General features: G+C 49.5%; 1 protein-coding gene across 1 annotated transcript in view; it reads left to right on the top strand.

Moving 5' to 3' along the window:
- kdm6ba (lysine (K)-specific demethylase 6B, a) overlaps positions 1-26,078 on the top strand; it is a 170,918-nt gene extending 144,840 nt beyond the window's left edge. The window contains exons 5-27 of the mRNA XM_083640369.1: positions 4,916-5,007; positions 9,958-10,082; positions 10,408-10,531; positions 10,854-10,970; positions 11,132-11,435; positions 11,586-11,657; positions 11,853-12,026; positions 12,244-12,417; positions 12,568-12,783; positions 13,408-13,731; positions 13,974-17,629; positions 18,016-18,142; positions 18,292-18,397; positions 18,623-18,828; positions 19,328-19,458; positions 19,556-19,624; positions 19,901-20,049; positions 20,485-20,599; positions 20,875-21,062; positions 21,215-21,356; positions 22,314-22,440; positions 23,215-23,385; positions 24,885-26,078. Coding sequence (XP_083496495.1) covers positions 10,413-10,531; positions 10,854-10,970; positions 11,132-11,435; positions 11,586-11,657; positions 11,853-12,026; positions 12,244-12,417; positions 12,568-12,783; positions 13,408-13,731; positions 13,974-17,629; positions 18,016-18,142; positions 18,292-18,397; positions 18,623-18,828; positions 19,328-19,458; positions 19,556-19,624; positions 19,901-20,049; positions 20,485-20,599; positions 20,875-21,062; positions 21,215-21,356; positions 22,314-22,440; positions 23,215-23,385; positions 24,885-24,908 — 6,711 coding nt within the window. The 5' untranslated portion in view covers positions 4,916-5,007; positions 9,958-10,082; positions 10,408-10,412 and the 3' untranslated portion in view covers positions 24,909-26,078. The remainder of the gene's footprint in view (positions 1-4,915; positions 5,008-9,957; positions 10,083-10,407; positions 10,532-10,853; positions 10,971-11,131; positions 11,436-11,585; positions 11,658-11,852; positions 12,027-12,243; positions 12,418-12,567; positions 12,784-13,407; positions 13,732-13,973; positions 17,630-18,015; positions 18,143-18,291; positions 18,398-18,622; positions 18,829-19,327; positions 19,459-19,555; positions 19,625-19,900; positions 20,050-20,484; positions 20,600-20,874; positions 21,063-21,214; positions 21,357-22,313; positions 22,441-23,214; positions 23,386-24,884) is intronic.
- Positions 26,079-27,515: the final 1,437 nt, after the last annotated feature.

The raw sequence follows: 27,515 nt of genomic DNA, 5'->3' as shown, positions 1-27,515 counted from the left end.
ACGGTCGATCCCACGCGTCGGACAGCGGCCGAATGTTGAGCAGAGGTTCTGCCCGGACACCAGTTTGAATCTTGGCTAACTTGTCCTGGATGTAGAGCAGATGTGAGGCAGTGTGCGTATGAGCCAGGAGGAGGACACAAACTTAAGACAAACAAGAGCCCCGCTATCGTGCTGTTATGTCTGGGTAGCGTGCTGACGATGAGCGCAGAAGGCCTGGGGGTGGAACTGGGTAAAGGGTTAGGTCAGCTCTCTGGCTCTGCATGTGGCCTGCTATGGAAGGCCGTGCTGTTAGCCGTGGACGCTAGCGGGAGATAGCCGCCTCTCCGCGGAGGTCAGATGCTTCTGTGTGTGTGTGTGTGCGTGTGTGTGTGTGGCGTTTGCTTGCGCTGTCCCGGGCTGACCCGCGCATCATGTGACGAGGCAGCCCGCATCACCGACTTGGAACGGCACGGGCGTACGTGCGCACGGTCGCAAACAAATAAAGACACACACACAGCAACAAGGTGGGGGCGGGCGGGCGGGCGGACACAGAAGCTGGCTGCTCATCTGTGTGAGAGAGAGAGAGAGAGAGAGAGAGAGAGGGAGAAAGGAATGGTGTTTCCTCCAGAACACGATCTCTATCTGCGTCCGATTACATAACGGCCAAATGGAGTGTGGGGAGAGAGAGAGAGAGAGAGTGAGCGAGAGAGGAGGGAGGAGAGAGAGAGAGAGAGCCATGCAAGGCCTTTCCTCTGTCTTCGGCCAAAAACTCTGCCCTGCCGGAACCCTCCCTCGCTCTGCTCTGTTATCTGCCCCTTAACTGGTCTTAAAGTCGAGCTGAACCCAAAAATGACTTTTCTTTTCGTTTAGTTCAAATACCTGGGTATGCAGTGCACCTATTTAATAAGGTATGCCAAAAAAATCACAAAAATCTAATTTCTTTAGTTTTTCACACTTTTTCACATCAAAAGTTCATTGTTCAAGATTTCATTGATAACAGTAATTTACAGTTTGCTGACGTCACCTAGTACTATCAAATTTCTACCCCATTTCAACCAATCATTTCACGACATGCCAGCTGTCAATCAAATCTTCATTTCAGGATCATTTTCTCTTCCAAATGAAGGGGAAAATGGCGCCTAGTGCCTGTCATCTGGCAGAGTTTCTAGCCCATAAACTAACTACTAACTTGAGCAATTATGCAAACTAAATCAAACGGTAATGTCTAAGAATGCAAAGAAATGTAACTGGCTCGTTAAAACACGCATTCCAGGAATATTATTTACATTTTATAACGATAATGGCGCGCGCCTCCGAGCCTGACAGCCTCCCTGGCTGTCAGTGGTCGTCTCTCGGAGATTCCAGGCGGGCGGGCAGCACCCATGCATCGGATTGTCCGCTCGCTCCGCACGAAGCAGGTGGCTGCTTGGTGCTACACGGATCCCACTCGCGTAGCACGACAACACGCTGAATCCCACCCGATTTGGGGGTGGAACATGCCAGGATTGGCCGATGCCAAAGCCAGTCGACAGAATCGTCAAATCAAATCATCGACACCGTAAATGGTCCGCCTCTCAATTTGTTTTCAGTCTGAAACGGACTCAGATACACGTGACGAACGGGTTCACCTCGACTTTACCTGGTAACCCTTAAACCTTAACTTGCCCCCCAAGCCAAACCTTATCAGCTCATTTCTTATCAGACAGGTGCTACAGCGGTTTTACTGGGACAGTAACGACTCTCCAGGCACCTCGTCCACTTTCTCTCTTCAGGCACTATTCTTTTTGCCTTGCTGCACTGCAAAAAAATAGAACCTTCGTCTCAACAAGTCAGTAGCCTGTTGAGTCTTCAATTATTTATTTTCTTAAGTCGAGTGGGGGCCGAGGGGGGGGGGGGGGGGGGATTGAACCTATTGCACTTCTAAATGACTTTGTCAGTGTGGATATTTTTTTGCAGTGTATACCCTGGTTGCCTGCCTCCCCGCGTCTCTCTTGCAGTCTATTTCAGTTGCTGCTGGCCTCAGTGTGGTTGTCTGGCCGGGGACCAGACCGTGCCAGTGGTTGGCAGAGAAGGAAGGAGGAAGAGGAGGAGGAGGAGGAGGGGGGGAATCAGTGGATATATTTGGCTCTGGCTTACGAGAGACAAACGTCATCCCAACATTTTAATTTCATCCGTTTGTCCCCCCCCCCCCACACACACACACACAGCTTGTAACAGTGACTAAGCGCGCTCCACCGTGCACGACCACGACCTCATCACGACTTTGGTTAATGAGTCACCTGAAGTTACGGCAGGGGTTTTCTTTTGTGTGTTTGTGTGTGTGTGTGTGTGTGTGTGTGTGTGACTGTGTGTGTGTGTGTGTTCCTTGTTAGACTGTTAGAAGCAATGGGGCGTTCGACAGAGCTCTCTTATTTTCTCTCCCAACTTCCTGGTTGTTGTGGTTGCCGACGGTTGGCACGGCGACGCCGCCTGCGGAAGCTTCCCTGTCGGCTCCTCCTCCCGCGGCCGGTGGTTGGTGTTGGCGGGACAATACATTTTCGTAACTATGACGACGAGGGTGTTGACAGGAAGAGCTGTTTCATGTCTGGTGTCGAGGGGAAAGGGGGGGATTTTTGATATCAAATCGATTTGCATGATCTGTCGGGTGGACATGGATGAAGTGTTTGATGTTGAAGTTGAGGTTTGCCATCATGATGCACGTTGTGAGGAGCTAAGGTCCTCAAATGACTTTCACCACCAACAACAACTACGGAGTTAGGAGACATGATGGTGCTTGAATGATGTGCCTGACTGGCGAGCAGGTAGAGGAGAAGGCACAAACCAGCGATTGTAGAATTCGCGTGGTTTTATCGTTTGTTTTGGTCTTTTAATGTCATACCAATTATACCAAAATATTGAATTCAATACAGTTAACAACGCAACAACTTGAAATTGATCGACGCCTGTGATCAACATGCGTGTCTGGTGTCAATTTGCCGCATCATTTCTCTGATACCTGCGGTTTGGTTTTCGCCTTGATTCCTCTCGGCTATAAAACCCCCCTGCAGCCTGTCATCACATCCTGTTTGTCTGTGTGACACACACACACACACACACACACACACACACACACACACACACACACACACACACACACACACACTCACCCGTGCCTGGTGCAACACCAAAAGGCAGAAGTGACATCACAAAGTCACCAAGAGAAATTCCCGTTGCCGGCGCCGCGTCAGTGCTGATGAAACGCCCCCGGTCACCTGACTGTAAGTGGCGTCCCGGCGAGGGGCGGGGCTAAGGGAGAGGGGCGGACAAAGTTTTTGGGGTAAGCCCTTTTCCAGAGCGCTGACTCATCGGGGGTTCCCCAAAATGCGAAACACACACCACACGCACGCACACGATCTCTTTCTTCTCTCTCACACGCAGGCACGTACACACACACACACACACACACACACACACACACACACACACACACACACACACACACACACACCAGCTCGCAGCTTGTATAACCATACAGCATTTCATCACTGTGCTTAGTTTGGTATGGTCTGATAGAACCTGATGGTCTGACAGGACCTGATGTTCTGATAGAACCTGATGTTCTGATAGAACCTGATGGTCTGATAGAACCTGATGTTCTGAAAGAACCTGATGGTCTGATAGAACCTGATGTCCTGATAGAACCTGATGGTCTGATAGAAGCTGATGTTCTGATAGAACCTGATGTTCTGATAGAACCTGATGGTCTGATAGAACCTGATGGTCTGATAGAACCTGATGTTCTGACAGAACCTGATGGTCTGATAGAACCTGATGTTCTGATAGAACCTGATGGTCTGATAGAACCTGATGTCCTGATAGAACCTGATGGTCTGATAGAACCTGAGCTGGTATGTAACACTGTCTGCCGTGTGTGTGTGTGTGTGTGTGTGTGTGTGTAGTGTGTACTATCTGGTTGCAGAGAGCTGTGTTTCTCTCACTGTGTCGGTAGGCTGACTGACTGACTGACTGACTGTGAGCAATGTGATAGCCAGGCTAGTGACTGGAATAGACGACGGGCTGTTTGGTCACAACAGACATAAACACACACCCTCTATAAAAGTGGTAATTACAACAACCACGCCACAGTGTCCCTGTTTGCACTCAACCTTCTCTCTCTCTCTCTCTCACACACACACACACACACACACACACACACACACACACTCTCTCTCTCTCCCCTTCTCGCTTTCTCTTTTTATCTCAACTTGTCCTCGTTTAGACCTCTCACCCTCACCACCTCTTTCTTCCCTCTCTCTCTCTCTCTCTTTCGTGACGCCTTCATTCGTCTTTTTTCGTTTTGTTTTTCACGTGTGCTCGTTGACTTTGCGCGCCGGGCTCTTTCCTGGTCGAGCGGCGGTATCAGCCTTGTTTGTGTAGCGGCTCGCCTGCTAAGCTGCCACAGTCAGTCTCGCCATTGTGTGTATGTGTGTGTGTGTGTGCGTGGGAGAGAGAGAGAGAGAGAGCCCCCCTCGCCCCCCCCCCCCCCCCCCTCCATTGTGTTGGCCCCCCTGCTGATTCACCCTTTCGCCCCTGAGCCACCCTCCGGTTTTCCACGCCGCTCTGAAAACATGCGCGTCAACTCAGAAGTCAGGAAACCAGGAGGTGGATGGGGGAGGGGAGGGGAAGAAGTGATGATTCTTTTGTCTCGAAAGGGTCGGAGAAGAAGTAGGAAGAGGAGGTTCTTGGTTCATACCGATATACCACAAACACCCTCGACACCCCCCCCCCCCCCCCTTTCCCCCAGTAACACCCACATCGGAATGAACGATCCGCTTTGAGACCCTCGACGGGTACCGAGGTCGGTGCGAAGACGCGCTCGTGATGAGAGCACTGAGCGCTCGGTGTCGTTCAGATGACGGCCTGACATGAACGTCTTTTGTCTCCTCTTGTCTTTCAGGGTTGAGGAGGCCCCGCCCCAGAGAGATGATTGACAGCCGAAGCGGAGACTTGACACAACTGTGAATCGCTAACCTGGTGCTATTCTAAAAGGTATGCTCAGTGTGTGTGTGTGTGTGAGAGAGAGAGAGAGAGAGAGAGAGAGAGGGAGAGTGGGTCTGTGTCTCTCTCTCTTGTGGAGCAGAATGTCTGACGCAGCCTTGGCAGTTAACGCCAAGCCTCTCAGCCGGCCTATCTGCACGCAGCAGGGGCGCCTGGCGCACGCCGATCCCTCTGAGATAGAGAGGGCGGCGTATATTTCTACTCCACAACCCCCCCCCACGCTAAAAGCTAAAAGTGAGGAATGTTTGAAATATCCCCTACTGTGCTTTAAATAGAGACATCCAGAGTGGGTGGGTGGAGGAGAGGAAGAGAAGAGGAACTGTTGGGAGGGAGGGAGGGAGGGAGGGGGGCCTGCGTACTACCAGGGCTAATTTAGGAAAAGTGATGGTGGTGCTGAGCAAGACGAGTGAATCATCACGACTGTGTGCGTCTGTGATTCAGTGTGGCTCCCCAAAAAAAAGGCGCTGCGTTACGCACATTAGTTGTCACCTATTTCAAAGTTGTTGGTTTTTTGTTACTCTCTGAGGCAATTCAACGACCTGTCCTGTGAATCATCAGGAAAGCCAAATGAGATTAGGATTGGAGTGGGATATTTTTGTTTTGGATAATCAATCTTCAATGTGATATCGAGCCTGGTAAAAAAAAAAAAAAAAAAAACTTCTTGATAATGTGACCTCACATCCTGTTTTGCTCTATGTATCAGTGTCCATCCAGCCCACCTACAGTGATTTTGGTGGGCGGGAGTACTTGCCTTGACAGGCGACTCCTTCAGCCAATCAGCGTCCGAAATCCAATCTACATCCACTCGGAAGAACGGCAAAAACTTCTTGTTAAATCGTTGCTATTTAACTCATTCCCCGCCAGGGGTTCTTGACCATTTTCACCGATGAACACCGAATATCTCAAAAGACAGAAGAAAGCCTCTACTTTCACTACAAAAGTTTGTTTCTGTCTTCTTCTGTTCTTTCGTTATCGACACGTGAATGTAGGTCGTTTTCACCGAAAACGCCCGTCTCTCCCAGAAAGCCAAGAAAAAAGCCTTTTTGTGCAGTGGTGCGAGGGAGAGATTCACCACGGCCCGCGCTCAGAGAGTGCTATCACCACGCTATCACATGGTCGTGAAAACACAGATTTATGTCAAAACACGTCAATGGCGGGGAATGAGTTGTGTCTATTTCTGAAATAACTGCACTTACGGCTGTGTTTATTAACTGTTTATTAACTGTGTTTATTAACGTTAATATTCCCGCTCGTTGCTTCGGCAGACGCCATTACCATTTTGTGAGCGGCGGCCCTGATTGGCCCGCTTATGTCATCAACTACGACGCAGTCCCTGATTGGCTCGGTTACTTTGTCATTTCAGAAAATCAGCTGGAAGTCCAGACTGATACGTAGACCCAAACATTTGGATGTTTTTTTTTACCAGGCTAATATTTAGCATGATTTGACTTATATCACTGTACTATTCGTTTAACTGAAATAGGTATTTGTTACAGCTGAAAAGTCATATTATTGTGGGGGAGTGGGTGCGTACTCGTCCGTTTTTGCCTCTCAGGTTTTTGGCAGCGGTCTCTTTTGTTCTGTCTCTTTGAAACATGGACCTCTTTTTGTATCTGACACCTTCTGTCTTTTGTACTGTGTGTGTGTGTGTGTGTGTGTGTGTGAGTGCGCGAGCGAGCGTCAGGTGCTTCAGAGGGAAGGGAGGGGTGGGAGTTATCTGTCAGCTTCTTTTATGTGTTTTCTCCTCAACCGTTTCCTTTGTGTGCGTCTCCCCGGCTGTGTGTGTGTGTGGGTGAATGTGTGTGTGTGTGTGTGTGTGGCTGTGTGTGTGGGTGAATGTGTGTGTGTGGCTGTGTGTGTGGGTGAATGTGTGGGAAGGTGTGTGGGCGTTTTCCATGGCAGCGTTCCTGCTCTCCGCTCCGCACTCCACCTCCCTCCATCGCTCCCTGCATCCCCATCTTTTCTCCTTCATAATCTATCCCTCCACCCTGTTCAGACCGTCTGTCGCTGCCGCCCCCCTCTCCCTCTCCCTCTCCCTCTCCATCTCCATCACGCCTGCCGTAATGAGATTAAACCTTAGTGTATCCACCGAGCACGCGCAAGCACACATATAGAGCACACACGTGCACTTTAGGAGCGCACGAGCACACACGTGCACTTTAGGAGCACACGAGCACACACGTGCACTTTAGGAGCGCGCGAGCACACACACGTGCACTTTAGGAGCGCGCGAGCACACACGTGCACTTTAGGAGCGCGCGAGCACACATACACTTTAGGAGCACACATACACTTTAGGAGAGCACGAGCACAAACATACACTTTAGGAGCACACTTAGGAGCGCGCGAGCACACATGTGCACTTTAGGAGCGCACGAGCACACACCTACACTTTAGGAGCACACGAGCACACACCTACACTTTAGGAGCACACGAGCACACACCTACACTTTAGGAGCGCACGAGCACACACCTACACTTTAGGAGCGCACGAGCACACACCTACACTTTAGGAGCACACGAGCACACACCTACACTTTAGGAGCACACGAGCACACACCTACACTTTAGGAGCACACGAGCACACACCTACACTTTAGGAGCGCACGAGCACACACCTACACTTTAGGAGCGCACGAGCACACACCTACACTTTAGGAGCACACGAGCACACACCTACACTTTAGGAGCGCACGAGCACACACCTACACTTTAGGAGCACACGAGCACACACCTACACTTTAGGAGCACACAAGCACACACCTACACTTTAGGAGCACACGAGCACACACCTACACTTTAGGAGCGCACGAGCACACACCTACACTTTAGGAGCACACGAGCACACACCTACACTTTAGGAGCACACGAGCACACACCTACACTTTAGGAGCGCACGAGCACACACCTACACTTTAGGAGCGCACGAGCACACACCTACACTTTAGGAGCACACAAGCACACACCTACACTTTAGGAGCACACGAGCACACACCTACACTTTAGGAGCACACGAGCACACACCTACACTTTAGGAGCGCACGAGCACACACCTACACTTTAGGAGCGCACGAGCACACACCTACACTTTAGGAGCACACGAGCACACACCTACACTTTAGGAGCGCACGAGCACACACCTACACTTTAGGAAGCACGAGCACACATATACACTTTAGGAACACATGAGCACACACATACACTTTAGGAGCGCACAAGCACACACATACACTTTAGGAACACACAAGCACACACCTACACTTTAGGGGCGCACGAGCACACACCTACACTTTAGGAGCGCACAAGCACACACCTACACTTTAGGAGTGCATGAGCACACACCTACACTTTAGGAACACACGAGCACGCACATACACTTTAGGAGTGCACGAGCACACACATACACTTTAGGAGCATACACATACACTTTAGGAACACACGAGCACGCACATACACTTTAGGAGTGCACGAGCACACACATATACTTTAGGAGTGCACGAGCACACACATTCACTTTAGGAGTGCACGAGCACATACATATACTTTAGGAGTGCACGAGCACACACATATACTTTAGGAGTGCACGAGCACGCACATACACTTTAGGAGTGCACGAGCACACACATATACTTTAGGAGTGCACGAGCACGCACATACACTTTAGGAGTGCACGAGCACACACATATACTTTAGGAACACACAAACACACACATACACTTTAGGAGTGCACGAGCACATACATATACTTTAGGAACACACAAACACGCACATACACTTTAGGAGTGCACGAGCACACACATACACTTTAGGAGTGCACGAGCACATACATATACTTTAGGAGTGCACGAGCACACACATATACTTTAGGAGTGCACGAGCACGCACATACACTTTAGGAGTGCACGAGCACACACATACAGTACACTTTAGGAACACACAAACACACACATACACTTTAGGAGTGCACGAGCACACACATATACTTTAGGAACACACGAGCACTCACATACATTTAGGAGTGCACACACATACACTTTAGGAGCACACACACACACACCCACTTTAGGAGCACACACACACACACTTTAGGAGCACACGCTGTCTGCGCACACGTGCACAAAACCAGCACAGGCCTAACGTGATCATACAGCTTGCACACTTGGCAGTGCTTGCAAAACACACGCACACACACACACACACGCACACACACACACACACGCGCGCGCGCGCGCACACACACACACACACACACACACACTCACACACATTTGGCAGGTGACCAAGGCCTCTCTCTCTCTCTGAGTCTTCCCCTGTGTCTCTTGTTATCAGGAGGCCCATGGTAAGGATTACAGTAATGTCAGGTCTGTCCTCCTATAGGTGAGCTACCCACTGAGCCATCTGCGCCTGGGTAATAATGCTATTCCACACCGGGCTGGTTTACGGGCGCCCTCTACAGGCTCCCCAACGCACAGCAGCCAGCCGGAGACAAAGGCACCCGTGCTATGTTCAGATTTCAAGTGCATTTTCTTGAGTTCAGGCAACGTTGCCCGCGCGGGGGGGGGGGAACTAGAACAGAGGCTGAGCTGAGGAAAGGTGCAGCATCAGAATTGGACCTAAATAAAGCAAGCGGGTTTCATTGGCGGGTCAGTTAGTCTCTGCAGTCCCAATCCTGGACTCTGCCTAGCTCTCCCCTGCCCTTATTCTGCTTATGTCCTCTCCACCACACACACACACACACACACACACACACACACACACACACACACACACACACACCAACTCGCCTATAAAATAGAGGGCCCACTGGCATGTATTGACTTTTCTATGTCTCTTTCTGTCTGGATTGTTCTCTGTCCTTCTCATAGTGACTCTACTTTTTCTCTCCCTCTCTCTCTCTCTCTCTCTCTCTCTCTCTCCCCCTCCCTCTCTCTCCCTCACCAGCCGACAGGCTATTTGATTCCTTGGTGCTGAGGAGAGAGGCGTCAGACTGTACAGACAGGTGTTCAGTGTTAGAGTGAGGCCTTCTCTGTGCTGCGGTGGAGGGCTTCACAGACTCCGCTAATCCGGTGAGTAAGAGCGCTCTCATTCACATTAATGCTACGGCTTCCAATCTCAGGGTTGTGAATATGTGCAGGACTGGGTAGCAACAGAATATTTTAGTTTTTTTTTTATTGTATTCCATAATAGTACATTCAAAATAATGCATGCAGATACTTCTTAGATACTCCTCTCAGATTACTTCTTGGAATACCCAGAAGGCAATTTAAACAGGTGTTCTGTCTTTATCAAATGTGCCACAGAAAAAAATTCTGTATGAAATGTGTATGAAGCCATATGGAAAAGTCTACTTTCCTCATGGGTGAATGTTGCTTTCCTCCCTTAACTCCCCAGGCTGGATGCATCACGCGGTAGAGCAGTTTGGCGGGCGTGGCACGCGGGACTCCTTCCCTCTGGACGGACTCAACCGGGGACCATGGGCTCCCGTGGGTGGCCGCGCCTGGCCGCCACCTGCCAGGTCTGTCTCCATGACAACGCACACAAACAAAAAACATGCATGCATTTGGTATTGTGATCCACCGAGTGTGAATGTCTCTCCACACCCCACGCTTACATCTCCCTTTGTTCACTTTGATCCATCAGGTTTAACCTGTGATTATGACTGAAAACCTTTTTCTTTTCACATCTAGAGTTTTAACTGAAAGTTGAAATTCATTCAACAACCTGGGTGTGAAAACTATGCGGTATAATCTTTTGTGTTTGGATAAGAAAGTGTGCCCATGTGAAGAATTGTCGTCTGACGGTGTGCGGTGTGTGTTCTCCCTCTGTACCTTCACCAGGTGTTCGCCTGGAATAAACCAACACCAGCTCCTCCCCCATATAGGAGGTCCACCCATAGGACCTCCTCCTGGTCCTATGGGTGGACTGAACCATCCCAGTAAATTCTTCAATAACGGGTGAGTCTGAAAGATTTGTGTAAATATATCAGTAAAAGAACAAAATGCGATTTGTTTACAAAAAAAAACGAAAGTAAGGTTGTTGTCCGATTTAGAATTTTGTCATGGGCTAATTTTACTTTTTTTTTTTTTTACCCTTTCTTCTTTCTTTGGCTGTCCAGGCCCATGCAAGTGCGAGGAGGCGAGAAGTTGGACCTTCCCCAGGCCATGTTAGGCCTGGGGGAGGTCCTGCAGAGGGAGCAGCAGAGGCCTCCTCATCATCATCTTCATCCTCCACCTCCCCACCGAGCGTGGGAGCAGCTAGGCCAGCTGTACGAATCCCACCCTCTGCCTCCTCAAGGACATCTGGCCATGCCCCTGCCTAACCAACACACACTCCGTCTCCATAACGGAGGTTATGCTGGCAGCGGCGGACCTCCACCCAATGCCCACCTTGCCCCCGGCAGGCCCAACCAACTGCTGAAGGTAAGAGAGACCAGCAGCCGGTATTGTCTCCAGAGAGGCTCAGAAGGAGGGTTTGCAGAGCCAAGCAAAATAGATGGCTTTGTGAAAGAACAAAAGGCGGCGAATGTTCCCCCCCGTCGCTCACGCTGTCCTCTTTCCTGTCTGCTTCAGTTTGGGGGTCCCCAGGAGCAGCACATCCCCCGGGGTCCGCTGGGAGATGACGTGTGGGCTCAGGTGCAGCAGGTAGGAGCTCCTTAATTGGCTGCAATCACATTTCATCATCCATACAAACACAACCGATCCCTATTCTGACTCGGCGGCTCGCTCATTTGTTCCACGGTTGGTGAGACGAGAGGCCAGCCATGAATGTTATCGGTCTCTGTTGTTGACTTTCCCTCCATCTGCCACACCGCTGATTCTCCTAACTTCCCCCGTTAGCACCAGAGGGGCTACCCAGGGAAGATGCTAGGGGGTCAGCTGAAGAGGCCGGCCCCTTCGTTGGGAGAGCACTCGGTCATCCAGCACACCCCTGCGCCATCCCTCCACCCGTCCTCCCGCCCAGGCGCCGAGGACTGTCCCAGCCCCAGCAAGAGGAAGAAGAGCTCGGATCAGGTAGGGGCCAGAAACATCTTTGTGTGGTGAATTTCAGAGGCGTCATTCAAAGTTCAGATTAGGGTACTGGCAATTCAAAACCTCAATTACAAATGACTTTGTAAGATTTTGTTTGTCTGTGGTCGTATCTCAGACCTGTTAGCTAGATGTCAGATCTTCCGGTGATAACTGTTGTGATACACCCCACCCCACCCCCACCCTCTGCCGCCTCCTGCAGGTGTCCCATCCAGGGCTGCAGCATTTCTCTGTGCCGGCCCAGGCTTTGCCCTCAGGCCACTACCCCCCTCCAAAACCGGCCTTCTGGAACCCCCTACACAAGGCCAACCCTCCCTGGCAGCCCCACACCACTGAACGCAAGAAGGCGCCATCGCAGGAGTTCCAGGTCCGAACAGTAAGAAGATCACTCTACATTGGACATAGGTGTACTGGGAAGCCAGGGGGTTGATATTTTACATTTGAGTGAAGTCAATGGGAAAACCATAATTTGAGTGGTGTGACGAAGATGTATTGATTCTATTGAATTATTTATATTTTCTAACAGGAAACCATCAAACAAGGCATGGGCGGCTACATCCACAAGTCCTCTCCTATCTCCTCCACCCTGTCAACCTCCTCTGCTGGAAGCAGCAACCAGGGATGTGGTGCCCCCCAACCCCAGAAGCCTGCGTTCCAACCTCAGGCTGTAAACCAGCAGGCTCCTCACTCCTCGTGCTCCCACCCCAGCTCCAAAAAACAAGCTCTGACTCTTCCCCGGCAGGCCATGGAGCCTCATGGCCCTCAGAGAGGCCCTCTTATTGGGGGCCAGGCCATGGAGCCTCGAGGCCCTCAGAGAGGCCCTCTCATTGGGGGCCAGGCCATGGAGCCTCGCGGCCCTCAGAGAGGCCCTCTCATTGGGGGCCAGGCCATGGAGCCTCATGGCCCTCAGAGAGGCCCTCTCATTGGGGGCCAGGCCATGGAGCCTCATGGCCCTCAGAGAGGCCCTCTCATTGGGGGCCAGGCCATGGAGCCTCGCGGCCTTCAGAGAGGCCCTCTCATTGGGGGCCAGGCCATGGAGCCTCATGGCCCTCAGAGAGGCCCTCTCATTGGGGGCCAGGCCATGGAGCCTCGCGGCCTTCAGAGAGGCCCTCTCATTGGGGGCCAGGCCATGGAGCCTCATGGCCCTCAGAGAGGCCCTCTCATTGGGGGCCAGGCCATGGAGCCTCGCGGCCCTCAGAGAGGCCCTCTCATTGGGGGCCAGGCCATGGAGCCTCGTGGCCCTCAGAGAGGCCCTCTCATTGGGGGCCAGGCCATGGAGCCTCGTGGCCCTCAGAGAGGCCCTCTCATTGGGGGCCAGGCCATGGAGCCTCGCGGCCTTCAGAGAGGCCCTCTCATTGGGGGCCAGGCCATGGAGCCTCGTGGCCCTCAGAGAGGCCCTCTCATTGGGGGCCGATGTGGCAGCCAAGCCCTCTCTCATACGCCATCTACCCTGACCAGGGGGGATAGAGACCAACATTTACACACCCAATCTTCACCAGCAAACCCTCCTGCTACCAGCAGCAGCAGTGTGCCTTACAGCCACTTCCAGCCTCATCCAGGGCTGGGGCACCAGGGTCCCCCTCCTCCTCCACCCCCCCCTCCTGCCAGCAGCACCTCAGTACCTCAGCAACAGCAAAGTGGGCCCCACGAGGCCTGGAGATATCAGAGCAGGCCCAGCGGTCATTCCCTGGTGAGTACAAGTCACTCATCCATTACATCACCTGTAGTCCGTTTACATTACCATCTTCTTCTGAAAATATGCGTGATAATCACTCTCATTGTAGCAGATTATTCCCAAATAAACAGGGATAGAATTGCTCGCTTTTTAACTATTAATCCAACTTTTCTGTCACTTCAGATGATCTGCAGTTGTCTAGACAGTGATTTTGTTTTATTGAGTCATTACATTAATATCTCTGTCTTTTTTTCCAGGAGTCGGGCCTCTGCAGGCCTCCGGGACTGCTACCTCAGGGCCAAAAGAGCCAGAATCAGGTTATGGAGAGTCAGGCTCCAGTTTCCTCCCAGCATCCCCACCACGTCAGCCCCCCTCTGCCCCCCACCCGAACCCCTGTCATCACCCCCAATCCCCCTGCCTCCCATGTCCTCAGCTGCTATGCCAATAGCAGCAGTATTAGTGGAGTGTCCACTTTGACCACATCGCCCCCTGCTGGTTGCCCTGTGAAAAACGTCATTGTCAGGAGTGACACCTGGCAGAGAGGAAGAGAGCCAGGGCCCCAGACCTCCAGCGCCGTCACCATGCCCACCTCTCCGCTGGATGCCCTGCTGCAGCCAAGCTATCAGGGAGCCCAACTCGGCACTACCACCCACCCGCACCAGCGGGCACCGCCCCGACCACAACAGCAGGGACCCGCGAAATGCCGGTCCCAACCCATGCAGGGGAAGATGATGTACTATGGTCGGACTGAGATGGAACGTACCCCCGCGCTTTCCTCATCCTCTTCCTTGTTCTCCTCAGGCCACCAGAGGGCAGGGGAGAGTGTGATTACGAGCAGAGTTTCAAACCCTCTTCCGAGCTCTGCTAGTGTATATTGCCCGATGGCTCCAACAGCACCTCGTACCAGTGTCAACTCTGCCCCCAGGCCGTCCAATCCAGTCCCCTCTTCCAGACTGGGTCAACAGACAGGCTCTGCCTCCACCCAGGCCTCCGCTCAACCCCACCTTCGTCCCCCAGCCTCCGCCCCCCAGTCCATTGAAGAGGCTCTAGATAAGCTGGACGCCGAGCTGGAGGGACACATGCGGGCCGAGGAAAGGAGGAAGAGGGAGCGAGAGGAGGAAGAGAGAAAAGTTAGAGAAGAGGAGAGGCGGAGAAGGAGAGAATGGGAGAAGAAGCAAGAGGAGGAGAGGAAGAGGAAAGAGTTTGAGAAGAAAGAGGAGGAGAGGAAGAGGAGAGAATTGGAGAGACAAGAGGAGGAGAGGAGGAGGAGAGAACTTGAGAGGCAAGAAGAGGAGAGGAAGATGAGAGACTGGGAGAGACAAGAGGAGGAGAGGAGGAGGAGAGAACTTGAGAGGCAAGAGGAAGAGAGGAAGAAGAGAGAATGGGAGAGACAAGAGGAGGAGGAGAGGAGGAGGAGAGAATGGGAGAGACAGAGGGAAGAAAAGAAAAGGCAAAGAGAGTTGGAGAGAAAAGAGGAGGAGAAGGAGCGGAGGATGGAGCGGAAGAGGGAGGAGGAACTGCGCAGTGCTAAAGGCAAAGAGCAGACTGCGATTGAAAATCTGGAGAGACTCCTCTCCGGCAACTCCTCCCCACCACCCCCACCTCCTCGCCTCTCCTCTGCCACCACACCCCCTTCTGCCCCACCTCCCCCCAATACTCGCGCCTCACCCCCCTACCCCTGGCTAAGCCGTGGCGGTGTACTCCCCTGCCCTCCGGGTCAGGCCCCCAACGCCGCTGCCCCTCTGCGACCACCCCCACTCACCCCTCAGACCGAATATGCCAGAGAAAAACAGAGGCAGAGGGAGATGTGGAGCAACAATGGCGGCATGACACTCAGTCCCTCACCTACACACAATACCTCAGGGATGAACCAGCTGGCGTACCACAACCAGGCCCACAAGCCCTCCACGATGCAAGCTGCACCCAGCCAATCCAAAGACTCTGCCAGGGAGAGAGACAGCAGCAGCCAGCAGCAAACCACTGGAGGTCTCCGCTCTCTCCCCGCCCCGGCACTCAGAGAGCCCCCCAAACTGTATCAGGCTTTTCCCAGAGACAGCCTGCCACCTGCACCCCCGTCATCAACCACCTCCAGCTCCAGCGGGAGCCTCCTCCACAAGCGGATGCCCAGCGGTGGCCTCGGCAGCCTGGGCAGCAGTGCCAGCAGCTGCAGCGGGGACTCGGACAGTGCTCAGTTTGAGGAGGAGCCCTCGGAGTCCACACTGCTCCCCGATGGTCTCGCTAATATCATGGCAATGCTGGATGAATCTATCAAAAAGGAAGAGGAGATGTATAGCAATGAGAAGACGGGATCCAGAGGTCTCCTTGACACCTTCTCCCCTAGCGTCCAGCCTGTGAAGAGCTACCTGTGTGCCCCAGACCTCATACCAGCACCCAAGCATCAGCCAAACCAGGAGGAGTTTGGATCCAATCCCCATGCTAGCCCTCCTGTGCTCAGCCGCCAAGGCTCTCTGGCGTCCCCTTGCAGCCGGACGTCCTCTCTCAATGAGGAGGATGAGGAGTGTCTGAAAGCTCCTCCAAATATCCCTCTGAACCCCAAACAGTCAGTGGACATGGCGATGGGAGCAGCAAACACCAATTACCGCCACAGTGACCTGGCTAAGCTTTACGGCCTCCCTGACCCGGCTAAGAGCGAGGCTGATGAGGAGGACGACGAAGATGAGTCAGAGACCCCCTCCTGTTCCCCACCACCCCAGAGACCCCACCTTCACCAGACGGGGGTTAACAGCATGTTCAAGTCTCTGGCGACAGTCCTAGGGAGCCAGAAGTATGCTTACCGAGGTGGGCCTTTTGGGAGACCACCTCCTTCTGCTCTGCTTGGGGTCAAATATTCCTCTTCACTTTCCCTGGACATCTGCCACGAGCAACAAAGCAATTCCCCCACCTCAGAGTCCACCAATCATCCAGGATTCAGTCCGACTGTCCCACCTCTAAAGTCCTCCCCGACTCCTTTGTTTGAAGACAAGAAAGTGAAAGTAGAGGAGGCTGATATCTGGAGGGACAGTAGAGAAGCACCAGATCAAATGATCAACTCTATTAAAAAGGAGTTTATTCCCTCAGTAGAGCCTGTTAAGATAGTCAAGGAGGAGCAAAAGCTGACCACCATTTCGGAGTCCTCCCTGGCCGAGCTGGGCAGGAGCTGTGAGGTCATCCTTAGTCGGCAGTCACTGCCCAACAAGAGCTCCGCTGATAAACCCAAAAGCCATGTCAAGCTGGAGGACAGACACAAGCCCGAGAGAGAGAAGGAACGCAACCGAGAGCGGGACAAAAACAGGGATAGGGACAGGGATAGGGAGAAAGAGAAGAAGAGGAAGCATGGCCACGGTAGCAGCAGCAGCAGCAAGAAGTATGAAGAGAGAAAAGAGAGGAAGAAGAAGCACAGAGAAAAGAGGGAAGAGATGACCTCCTCTTCTTCATCCTCATCTTCTTCTACCCATTCCAGCTCGGGCTCCGGCCACAAGCGGCACAAGGACGGCAAGAGCCACAAGGAGAAGAAGGATCGCAGAATCCTCAGTGACCTCGACCTCCAGAGCAAGGAAGTGCGCGAGAAGCACCGGGCTCGCTCTGAATCAGAAAAAAAGAAACGCAAAGAAGCATCCAGTGCCGACTCCACCAGCGAAGCAGAGCACACCGAATGGACCTCTCGGAGTTCTGGAGAAAAATCCTCTGCCGGCAAAAAAGACCCCGACTCGTCCGGTTCCTCATTGGGTTCCATGGACCTGCTGAAGCTGAAGGCGTTGTCGGACGGGCCACCCAAGGAGCTGAAGATCCGCCTGATCAAGGTCGAGAGCGGGGACAGGGAGACGTTCATCGCCTCGGAGGTGGAAGAGAAGAGGATCCCTCTTGAGGATATCAGCATCAAAAACACTGCCGCTGAAATCATCAGGGCCTGCAAGTGAGTACAATGTGGAGCAATGGAATGAGAATGAATGAACTTTACGAGAAAATACATTTAAAGTTATCTTTCACTTGGTAGAACGTGTTCAAAATGTAGGGTTCCAAGTACCTCAGGGAGATTCATGAATGGCACCTATCAAAAGTTCTCTGGGGATCTGCAGTCAACAACACATTAACGTTGGTTACATTTCTATGAACAAAGAAAAATATAATCGGATAATAATAATATATTTATTGAGCAAATTTTAATAATGCCCTATCAAACTCATGGGAAATCATGGGAAAGCAAACAACCCTAACCCTGAGGTGATAAGGAATAGTATTAATCAGAGAATATTGGTGTTTTGTGTTAGCATCTGTTGACGTATTCTCTTTCTGTTCTAGGGGTGCGAGGGTGAAAGGGAAGTTCAAAGAGTCCTACCTGCTACCAGCCTTCTCCGTCAAGCCCATCTTTAACACAGACGTGCCCATTCCTAGAGAGAAGCTCAACCCTCCTACACCCAGCATTTATGTAAGTCACTATCCGTGGATACAATAGATGCCAAGACGTGCCTGTGCTGCCCTCTTGTGGGCGATTTATTGTGCATGAAACCAAACGAGATGAACTGATTGTGTTACTATGTAGAATATTCGTTGACACGTTAATTGTCTGCTTTATAGTTGGAGAGTAAGAGGGATGCCTTCTCTCCGGTGCTGCTGCAGTTCTGCACAGACCCTAAGAATCCGGTTACCGTCATCAGGGGCCTGGCCGGATCACTACGACTCAGTACGTTTGCACCGGGATACAGTGACCAGTGAATTCCTCGCATTACATTATGCATACCTAATAATCATATGGCATTAAGCACTCTGCTGGCATTGCTACTGCTGAATCAAAGAGGGGAAAGGAATGAGGAAGTCCATGTGTCAGATGTATGGCTAAGCTTGGCTAGTCTGTGCAAATCAAATTTTAAAAGTGCATCTCTAAAATGGTTCTCCTTCTTTCTCTCAGACCTGGGCCTGTTCTCCACCAAGTCTCTGGTGGACGCCAACTCGGAGCATCAGGTGGAGGTGAGGACTCAGGTGCAGCAGCCTGCCGATGAGAACTGGGACGCCACTGGGACGGGTCAGACCTGGCCCTGTGAGAGCAGCCGCTCCCACACCACCATCGCAAAGTATGCCCAGTACCAGGCCTCCAGCTTCCAGGAGAGCCTGCAGGTAATGGACGCTACATACTACCACTCCTATTACCACCACCACTACTACTACTACTACTACTACTACTACTCTTAGTTCTGCTACTACCACCTTTCTGCTCCGGAGTACTCTCACCACCTCCATACCACTGCCACCAGTATTATCACCACTATCAGAGAAGGTGCAATCACATGACTCATTTGGACGCAAACCAGCACCTAAATTCAGTTTACTCGCCTATTTATTTGTGGAATAAGGCTGAGATCAATCTTTGTCATATATTATTGGTATACTGAGTGGCATCAAAGTCAGACTGGTGTAGATTATAGAAACATCATTGACTGCTACTACTACTACTACTACTACTGTACTACAAGTACTGTTGTTGTTATTACTATTACTGTGTCACAGTTTGTTCTGTCAGAGTGAGTGAGTGAGTGAGTGAGTGAGTGAGTGAGTGAAGGATAGGGTGTCTTGTGTTTCTGCAGTCTGTCATGTTGGTTGTGACCTGTGTTTTCAGGAGGAGAAAGGCAGTGATGAGGAGGAGGATGGAGATGATGACAAGGACAAAGAGAAGGAAAAGGAGAAAGAGAAGAAGCCATCCAACAGTCCTGACACGCCCAGCAAGGACGGCTCAAAGGAGAGCGCCAGGTAAGGACACTCTTCTGTTAGGTGTGAATTTGGAGAAATACACATCTTCCAGTGTTTTGGCATCTGTAGTAATGCTCTAATGTATTCCTTTCCTCAGTGGTGAGCAGAAACCAGTGGGGAAGATCATTAAATTTGGCACCAACATTGACCTGTCAGATTCCAAGAGGTAAGCAGCTTCTACGCAACACTCCAAGACCACAGTGTTCTCCTCAGCAAAACATGGCGCTCAGTCTCTGTTACATAACATCATTTGGGACTTCAAACTGTTGTTCCACAAGCTCCACTGACCCCTCCCTAGTGGCCGTGTCTGAACACTGCACCATGATCGTAAACGGTCCTTAGTAGCCAACTGTCTATGTCTACTTAGAGGGAACTAATCCTCATACGTCACTATGGCTGACACCTGATTGTGGAGTTCCAACTTGCCCTCTCTCTTCCTCAGATGGAAGCCCCAGCTCCAGGAGCTGCAGAAGCTGCCTGCGTTTATGCGTGTAGCATCCAGTGGCAACATGCTGAGCCACGTGGGACACACCATCTTGGGCATGAACACTGTCCAGCTCTACATGAAGGTCCCTGGGAGCCGGACGCCTGGTAAGGGACAACGACACTACGCTGTATGTCATAGTGCTTGTAATATTTTGTCCAAGAATACAAATGTAAGTTCTTTTGATTTTTGATTTGATTTTACGTGTACCACGGTGAGAAGTGTTCACACATTCGAGCCTCTCTCTTTTTAATTGTTTATATTTGTCTGTGAGCTTCTGTAAAGCTGCTAGTTTCCTCGTAAGAAATTCTCAGTGTTGTAACAGTAAGTAACCTTGATCCGTGTCTCAAACTATGCAGTGTTGGGTCCTTGTTTTGAGGGAAATGTGCCTGGAAATTAAAGTCCTTGAAAAGTCCTTGAATTTGATGTTTAAGAAGTTGTGGGAACCCTGTAAAAAGTCAATGTAAAGAGTAATTGTATCACGTTCTCCCCTAATATGCATAGTGCGTATGACTAAAGTTCATGTCCTCTGCATAAAACAGGTCACCAGGAGAACAATAACTTCTGCTCGGTGAACATCAACATCGGCCCCGGGGACTGCGAGTGGTTCTCCGTCCATGACAACCACTGGCAAGCTATCAACGACTTCTGTGTAAAGTGAGTGGAGATGGTCAGACCTGAAAGCACAAGCTGATCTTGGAAAAAAAAAAAAAAAAACATTAAACAATTAGTTTTTATATTAGCATTGTACGCATTTAGCTGACATTTTGTAGTAGAATAAACTTCAATTCTTAGATCACCAACATAATAAGCAACCAAGGAGTGCATGGGTCAATTAACGAAAACCTCAAATTCAAGTTACTATGTCCATTGTTTTCTTCACACAAACACCACAGCTCTAACGCCACTCTTCCCTCTTATTTTCTGCTCAGGCATGGAGTGGACTACCTGACAGGGTCCTGGTGGCCGGTGCTGGAAGACCTCTACAAGGCCAACATCCCTGTGTACCGCTTCATCCAGCGGCCCGGAGACCTGGTGTGGATCAACGCTGGGACCGTTCACTGGGTCCAGGCCGTGGGCTGGTGCAACAACATCGCCTGGAACGTCGGACCTCTGGACGGTAAGCGGTAACGCCAGCGGGAAGAAACTAGAATGAAAGGCTCGATGCTCCCAGACATGCAGTGTCAGACTCAGAACACTCAGTGGAATCTGAAAATCTATTAAAGACCGTGCTTGTTGTCATCTCCAACATGTCTCTGTGTGTCTCTGCAGCCTACCAGTACCAGCTGGCCATAGAGAGATACGAATGGAACGAGGTGAAGAAGGTCAAGTCCATTGTCCCCATGATCCACGTGTCCTGGAACGTGGCCCGCAGTGTCAAGGTCAACAACCCAGACACCTACAAGATGGTCAAGTGAGTAGGCGGACTAATGACAAGATCAACCAAATCACACCGTTAGTGGTGGGCAGCTCCTCACCAGTCCATTTAAGAACGTCTCTAAACTAGGGGTGGGAATCACCAGATGCCCACGATACGATACTAAAACGATACTTGAGTCACGATACGATAGTATTGCGATATATTGAATATTGCGATATTTCGATATATTGTCTAACTCCTTCTCCTACCTTTTCCCTGACCTCACCGGAAGAAAAACATGCAGTTTTTTTGTTTTGTTTTGTTTTGTTTTTGCCCCACACGTAGGCTACATTACTAAGCTTCTCTGGACTCAATACGCCACTGCAGGCGCGGACTGCAACATCGGCCGCTTCGGGCAGATATGCCCGGTGGCCTGGCATGGCATGGCCTGCAAAAAAAATAAAAAAACATAAAAAATATATATTTAAATATCGATACTTGGCGTCCAAATATCGATACAATATCGTCAGGAAAAATATCGCGATACTATGGTGTATCGATTTTTTTCCCCCCACCCCTACTCTAAACAATGGTTAGGGCCCAATCCATTATATAGTGTAAAATACAGGTCAGTGTACATACATAGACCAAATCTATCTAATAATTCCAGGGGAGCATGATTTTGAATTGGGGGGGGGGGGGACAGGCACTGCACTAGTATCCTCAGTTGAGATACAAAGGTACAAAGATGTATTTGCAGCATGTAGGAACCGTTTGTAAACCCAATCCTGTACTGCCATGGCACGGGCCTCATCTCTGCTGTGGACTCATTGTGTTGGGAGAACATTTGCAGGACTTTTGGCACAGGTCCAGTAGAAACCATCTACCAGGGCCTGACTAAAGACCTGCAACACTATACTTGTGTGTACCTGTGTGTACTTATGTATATCAGATGCCTTCTGATAGCTTCCTCGTGTTGATGTCGGCCTCTCTCCCATCTCTCCCCGCCAGACACTGCCTGCTGCAGTCCATCAAGCACATACAGATCCTGCGGGATCAGCTGGTGGCCATAGGCAAGAAGATCTCCTACCAGAGTCGCGTCAAGGACGAGCCAGCCTACTACTGCAACGAGTGTGATGTGAGTGGCTGCTCTCTCTTCCTCTCTCACACACACACACGTACCTTCTACCATTTTCAAAAGCTCATTGTAATTGGGGCGGGGGGTGGGGGGGATTCTCTACTAGTGTGTCAGGAATGAACGGCATTTCTTGAAAGATCCTTGAGAGTGTGTAAACTACTTAATTGTCAGTCAAAACCGGAGCCACATTCCCAGAAGCTGTATGTATGTACAGTATGTATGTTACACACACACACACGTTATGTGATATGTGATGATTTTCGTCAATAATGTTGTCACTGATGATGTCACAATGCCTATGACATCATCAGTGATGTCACTCGCTTATATAAGATGATTTTGGCTGTTTGTTTGAAAGGTTGGAGAGGCGAGGGGGGAGAGTCTGGTACAAAGAGAAGGACAGAATGTTGGGAAACCGTGGAGTCCAGACTTCCGCTCCTGCGTGGGAGGGAGGTCGAGTTTTTCAGCGTAGAGCAGAGATGTAGGGAAACAGTAGATGGATGAATCCAGAAGTAGGCGGTAATGCAACATAAAGGATGCCAACTGCCATAAAACACCACAGAAGAAGAAGTTTGAAAGGTCATGATTTGGGTATAAATGTCCTACTGAGAAAAACAACTTTAAAAGCTAGTAAATGATGCACAGTCTATTTCTGTACCAACAATACAATAGGTAAACGTCAAAGTGCCGTCTCCACCGCTCTCGGACATTCCTCTCTGCGACAGCACCGTGACTGTTTGTTGACACGTGTCCTCGTCCTCTCCTCTGTCCCAGCTGGAGGTGTTCGACCTGCTGTTTGTGACCAGCGAGACCAGCAGCAGGAAGTCGTATGTGGTCCACTGTGAGGACTGCGCCCGCCAGCGCAGCCCCAGCCTGAACAACGTGGTGGTGCTGGAGCAGTACCGCATGGAGGAGCTCATGAACACATACGACGGCTTCAACCTGGTGAGCAGACATGCAGCTCCGCTCCACATTCATTTGTCTCCTGCTTTTTATTTATTTTTTATTTTATTTAGCAATTACATTTTTTCAGAACACACAAAAACAAACAAACAAACTCAGATACAGGAAAAGAAAAGAAAGAAAGAAGAGAAAAACATACATACACTCCAAAATTACAACCCAGTGCCACCAGTTACATAAGTTACATACAGAGCTTAAAAAATATATACTTTGTATATATGCGTCGGATCCAACAGAAGGGAGAGAGACCAGCCGGGCGAATCACCCGTCGCCCCTAACCTCATCAAGGCAGGCCAGAAACAGGTCCCAAATAGTTAAAAAATCTCCCAGGCGAGTTGGTCCTCAGGAACCTGAGTCTCACCACAACTGAAAAGAGGGTGGAGAGGGGGAATCTGTCTCCTGCTTTCCGAGTGAGAAACACAGTGCAAAATATGCACTAGGCAAATGTGCATTTACAGCAGTGTAAAAATATAAAACATTTCCTTTCATTCATTTAACTGCAAAGCCTAAAACGTATTTCATTAGTCCTGGTCTCAATGGAGTTTTAGTTTCACATGATGGTCTAAATCAGTGATTCTCAACTGCTCTAGTCCCACGACCCACATTTTTCCTTAGTCATTAAGTCGCAACCCACATTTCAGATTTTTCCGTCGCCAAAATGTAAGCTAACTTTGGAGCATTATTTAGCCCTATTTACCTTTACCGCCAACAAGCTGACAGGACAAGATTGGTACCAATGAATGCCTTTGGTCTTAGTGTCATATAATTAGTGTCATATACTGTAATACAAGGATCTTCACTCTGGCTTTGAAAATGAACCAGCTACAGTCCTTTTCATGCACACATCCACGACCCACTCAAAATGACCCCACGACCCACGTTTGGGTCCCGACCCACCAGTTGAAAACCACTGGTATAAATGTAGCCGGGTAAAAAGCATCCTGTTAACGTGACCTCACGTTCCGTTTCGCTCTACCTATCAGTCTGGACTTCCAGCCGCCCACAGCCATTTCAGTGGGCGGGAATACTTGTCTCGACGGACAACTCCTTCAGCCAATCGGCGTCGCCAAATCCACTCGGAAGAACAGCAAACACGTCTTTTCCGCAGAAGAAGTCCGCTGGTGCATACTTTGTTCTTGTTTAATTGTTATCGAGTCTGTTTCTGCAATAACTACACTTATGGCTGTGTTTACTAACGTTAACGTTATCGCTCGTTGCTTCGGGATACGCCATTGCTGCTTTGCTAGCGTTACGTAATCAACTCATGTCCCTGATTGGCCTGGTTACATTGCAATTGTCAGGAAGTCGATGTGGGTGGCTGGAAGTCCAGACTGATACGTAGAACGAAACCGAATGTGAAGTAACGTTATCAGTTTTTACCAGGCTAGGAAATGATTCCCGAACAAATAATTCAAGCTAAATGTCTGAGTGGTCTCTCACTGATGTCTAACGTTGCCTCTGGTCTGTCTTCTCTCCCCCAGGCCACGCCGTCCGGCTCCCGGTGACAGAGCTCCCCTCCTGCGTCCCCTCAGCCATAACCAAAACTCCTGCTAGCCAGGACAAAAGACACCGTTTCACTTTTCAACTTTCCCTTCATTATTTAAGATCATTTTTGCTACTACTACTACTACTACTACTACTACTACTACTACTGCTAATACTTGCCGAAACAGCCAGCTGAATACCAGTTTACTCATCATCACTGTTTACAAGAAAAGAAAAGAAAAAACAACAAAGCCGCCAATAAAACGACAGTTTACTCTCATATGGTGCTCTCGGCCAGAAACCCTGGCAACAGTGAACTTGAAAACCAGGGGGCAGTTGGTGCTGCCATTGAACAAACTATGGAGGGTAGTTGATGGTTTCAATGGCATGTTTTTGTCAGTACCAGACAGTTATTTTATTATGTTTTGTTTTTGTCGTCTTGAATACTGAAATTTTGTACATGCTGTTTGCAATTTTTGTGGGGTGCTGTTTTTCTTTTCTTTTTTTAAATAATTTATTGTTTTTTGTTTTTCTTTTTTCTTTTTCTAAACTAGATCAGCCTAGATATATACCACATTGGCCTTGTCACTTGTATTTAGAAAAGAGAGAAAATGAGAAATACTAATAATAGAGATATGAACATTTTTCTAAAGCATTAAGAATTAAAAAAAATTGTTTGGAATGCTTCAAAACATACGGGTTTCAAAGACATTGGTTTTGTTTTTCGGGAGGGGTGAGGATTTCATTTTGTCTTTCCGAATCGTGTATGTTGTAAATCTTGTGTTTCTACGAATTCTTTTTTTCTTCTTCTCGAGATTTAAGATTCAGTTGTCACACCTCTAGCACATCATCAGGTCTTTTTTTTGTTAATTTCTTCCATTTCCGTATGATCTATCTCTTAAAAAAAAAAAAAAAAAAAAAAAAAAAAAAGATCATCGTCATCTGGTGTTTTATCGTGTATTGTACCTCTGATTGTTTTGTTGCAGTATGCAGATTGAGTATTTCCTGGACTTTTTTTTCTTTTTGCATTGTACATTTTTCTTTTTCTTAATTTAAAATGTTTCTTCTATTTATTGGATATCAATGTTCTCCCTTTTTTGATAGGGTTGTACAAGTGTGAGAGGTTTTGTTTTTTTTGTTTTTTTTATCGTGACCGATTGCTCTGTATGAACCGAATTGTGGGGGTTGTGTGTCCGCGGGAGGGAGGGGTGGGGTTGGGGGGCTGCTGTTTCTCTGGTGCTTGCCTCTCATGACTCTGCCCTTTTCTTCTGGTATATATTAAAATGACATCTTTATCTTGAATATAACGCCATCTTTCCTGTAGTCGCTAGGCACACCGCTCACGTAGAGAAGAGGACTAACGGAATGCTGTCTTTGTATGCTCATAGGGGGCTTTTTAGATGAGATTTTAATGATTTTATATCTGTTGAATATGATAACGGGATAGATGGTGCTAAATGTTCTCTTTGAACAACCGTTTTTGTGTTTTTTTTTCTGTTTGTTTTCTTAAAACGAGAATTCTATTTTCCTGTTGCAATATACCTTTCCCTTTTCCTTCTCTTTGTGGTCATTTATTTATAACTGCACTGTTTAGAGAATTCACACAGACATACTTGCATACACACACACCAAACTGAGCCAGACATGTCTTAAACACTTTGTGAATTTGTGTGACATTACTATGACTATTAATAATAAACGCTTTTTGATAAACCCAAAAGTGAGTAGCAGCCTCCTCTGTATTTTATTTATGTCATGTTCCAGACCAGGAAGGGGGCTAACTCCCAGCGGGGTCCCCACAGGTCCACTAGTTGATAATGTCATCATTGATGATTCCACTGTCACTCACATAGACGTCACTGTTGAGGGTTATTGATTTCACTCATGATGTTACTGATGATGTCACTGTCGAGGTCTGATTGTATTCAGTTTACGGTCAACTTCTGTAACAGCCTACGTCCACCAGTCCTTGTTCTTGCCCACACGTGTCTGTTGCTAACTGTACAATCAGACTATTATGACATCATCAGTGATGTCATGCACACGTCTGCATGTATGTTTATGCATACTACCCGGATGCCCAAGGGTAAATCATTTGTTGTCTTTTATTTATTTTCTTTAGCACTGCAGTGCCCATTCAAAAGGCCATGTAGCAGCCAGGTTCTTCTCCACCAGTCAGAGCAGAGGTGAAAGGTCAGGGCTCAGCTACAGTGCAGCAGTGTCTTGCTCAAAGACACTTCAGCAGGGCGATAATAACAGTAGTTTGCCCCCTTGCCTCCAGGCTCAAGGACAGTTTGCCTTCTCACTGCACCACCTAGCTGCCATTCAACTGCCAGTCAACTGCCATTCGCCTCCTTTAGACCAGGAAGCTGGCAGCTTACTCAGCGCCCCCAAACAGTTGAGACTGGATGCTAGAATCAACCTCTGCATGTTGTCCCTTAAATGCGCCGGCCTCCTACAATAACAGGGCATATCGCTTGGCCGCGGCGTTTGTTTGGCGCTGCTCTCGCATTCACACCCTCAACTCGTGTGCGCTATTGTTAGATAGGCGTGTGAGAAAATAAGGCCGGAGTTGATAGAAAGGTTTCCATTCGGACACGGCATCCAGGGTAAACTGAGGAAGGAGG

Source organism: Poromitra crassiceps, assembly GCF_964638095.1.
Source record: "Poromitra crassiceps genome assembly, chromosome: 7".
NCBI lineage: Eukaryota > Metazoa > Chordata > Actinopteri > Beryciformes > Melamphaidae > Poromitra > Poromitra crassiceps.
Note: the sequence above shows the minus strand (reverse complement) of the source record. Positions and strands in the feature narration are given on the sequence as shown.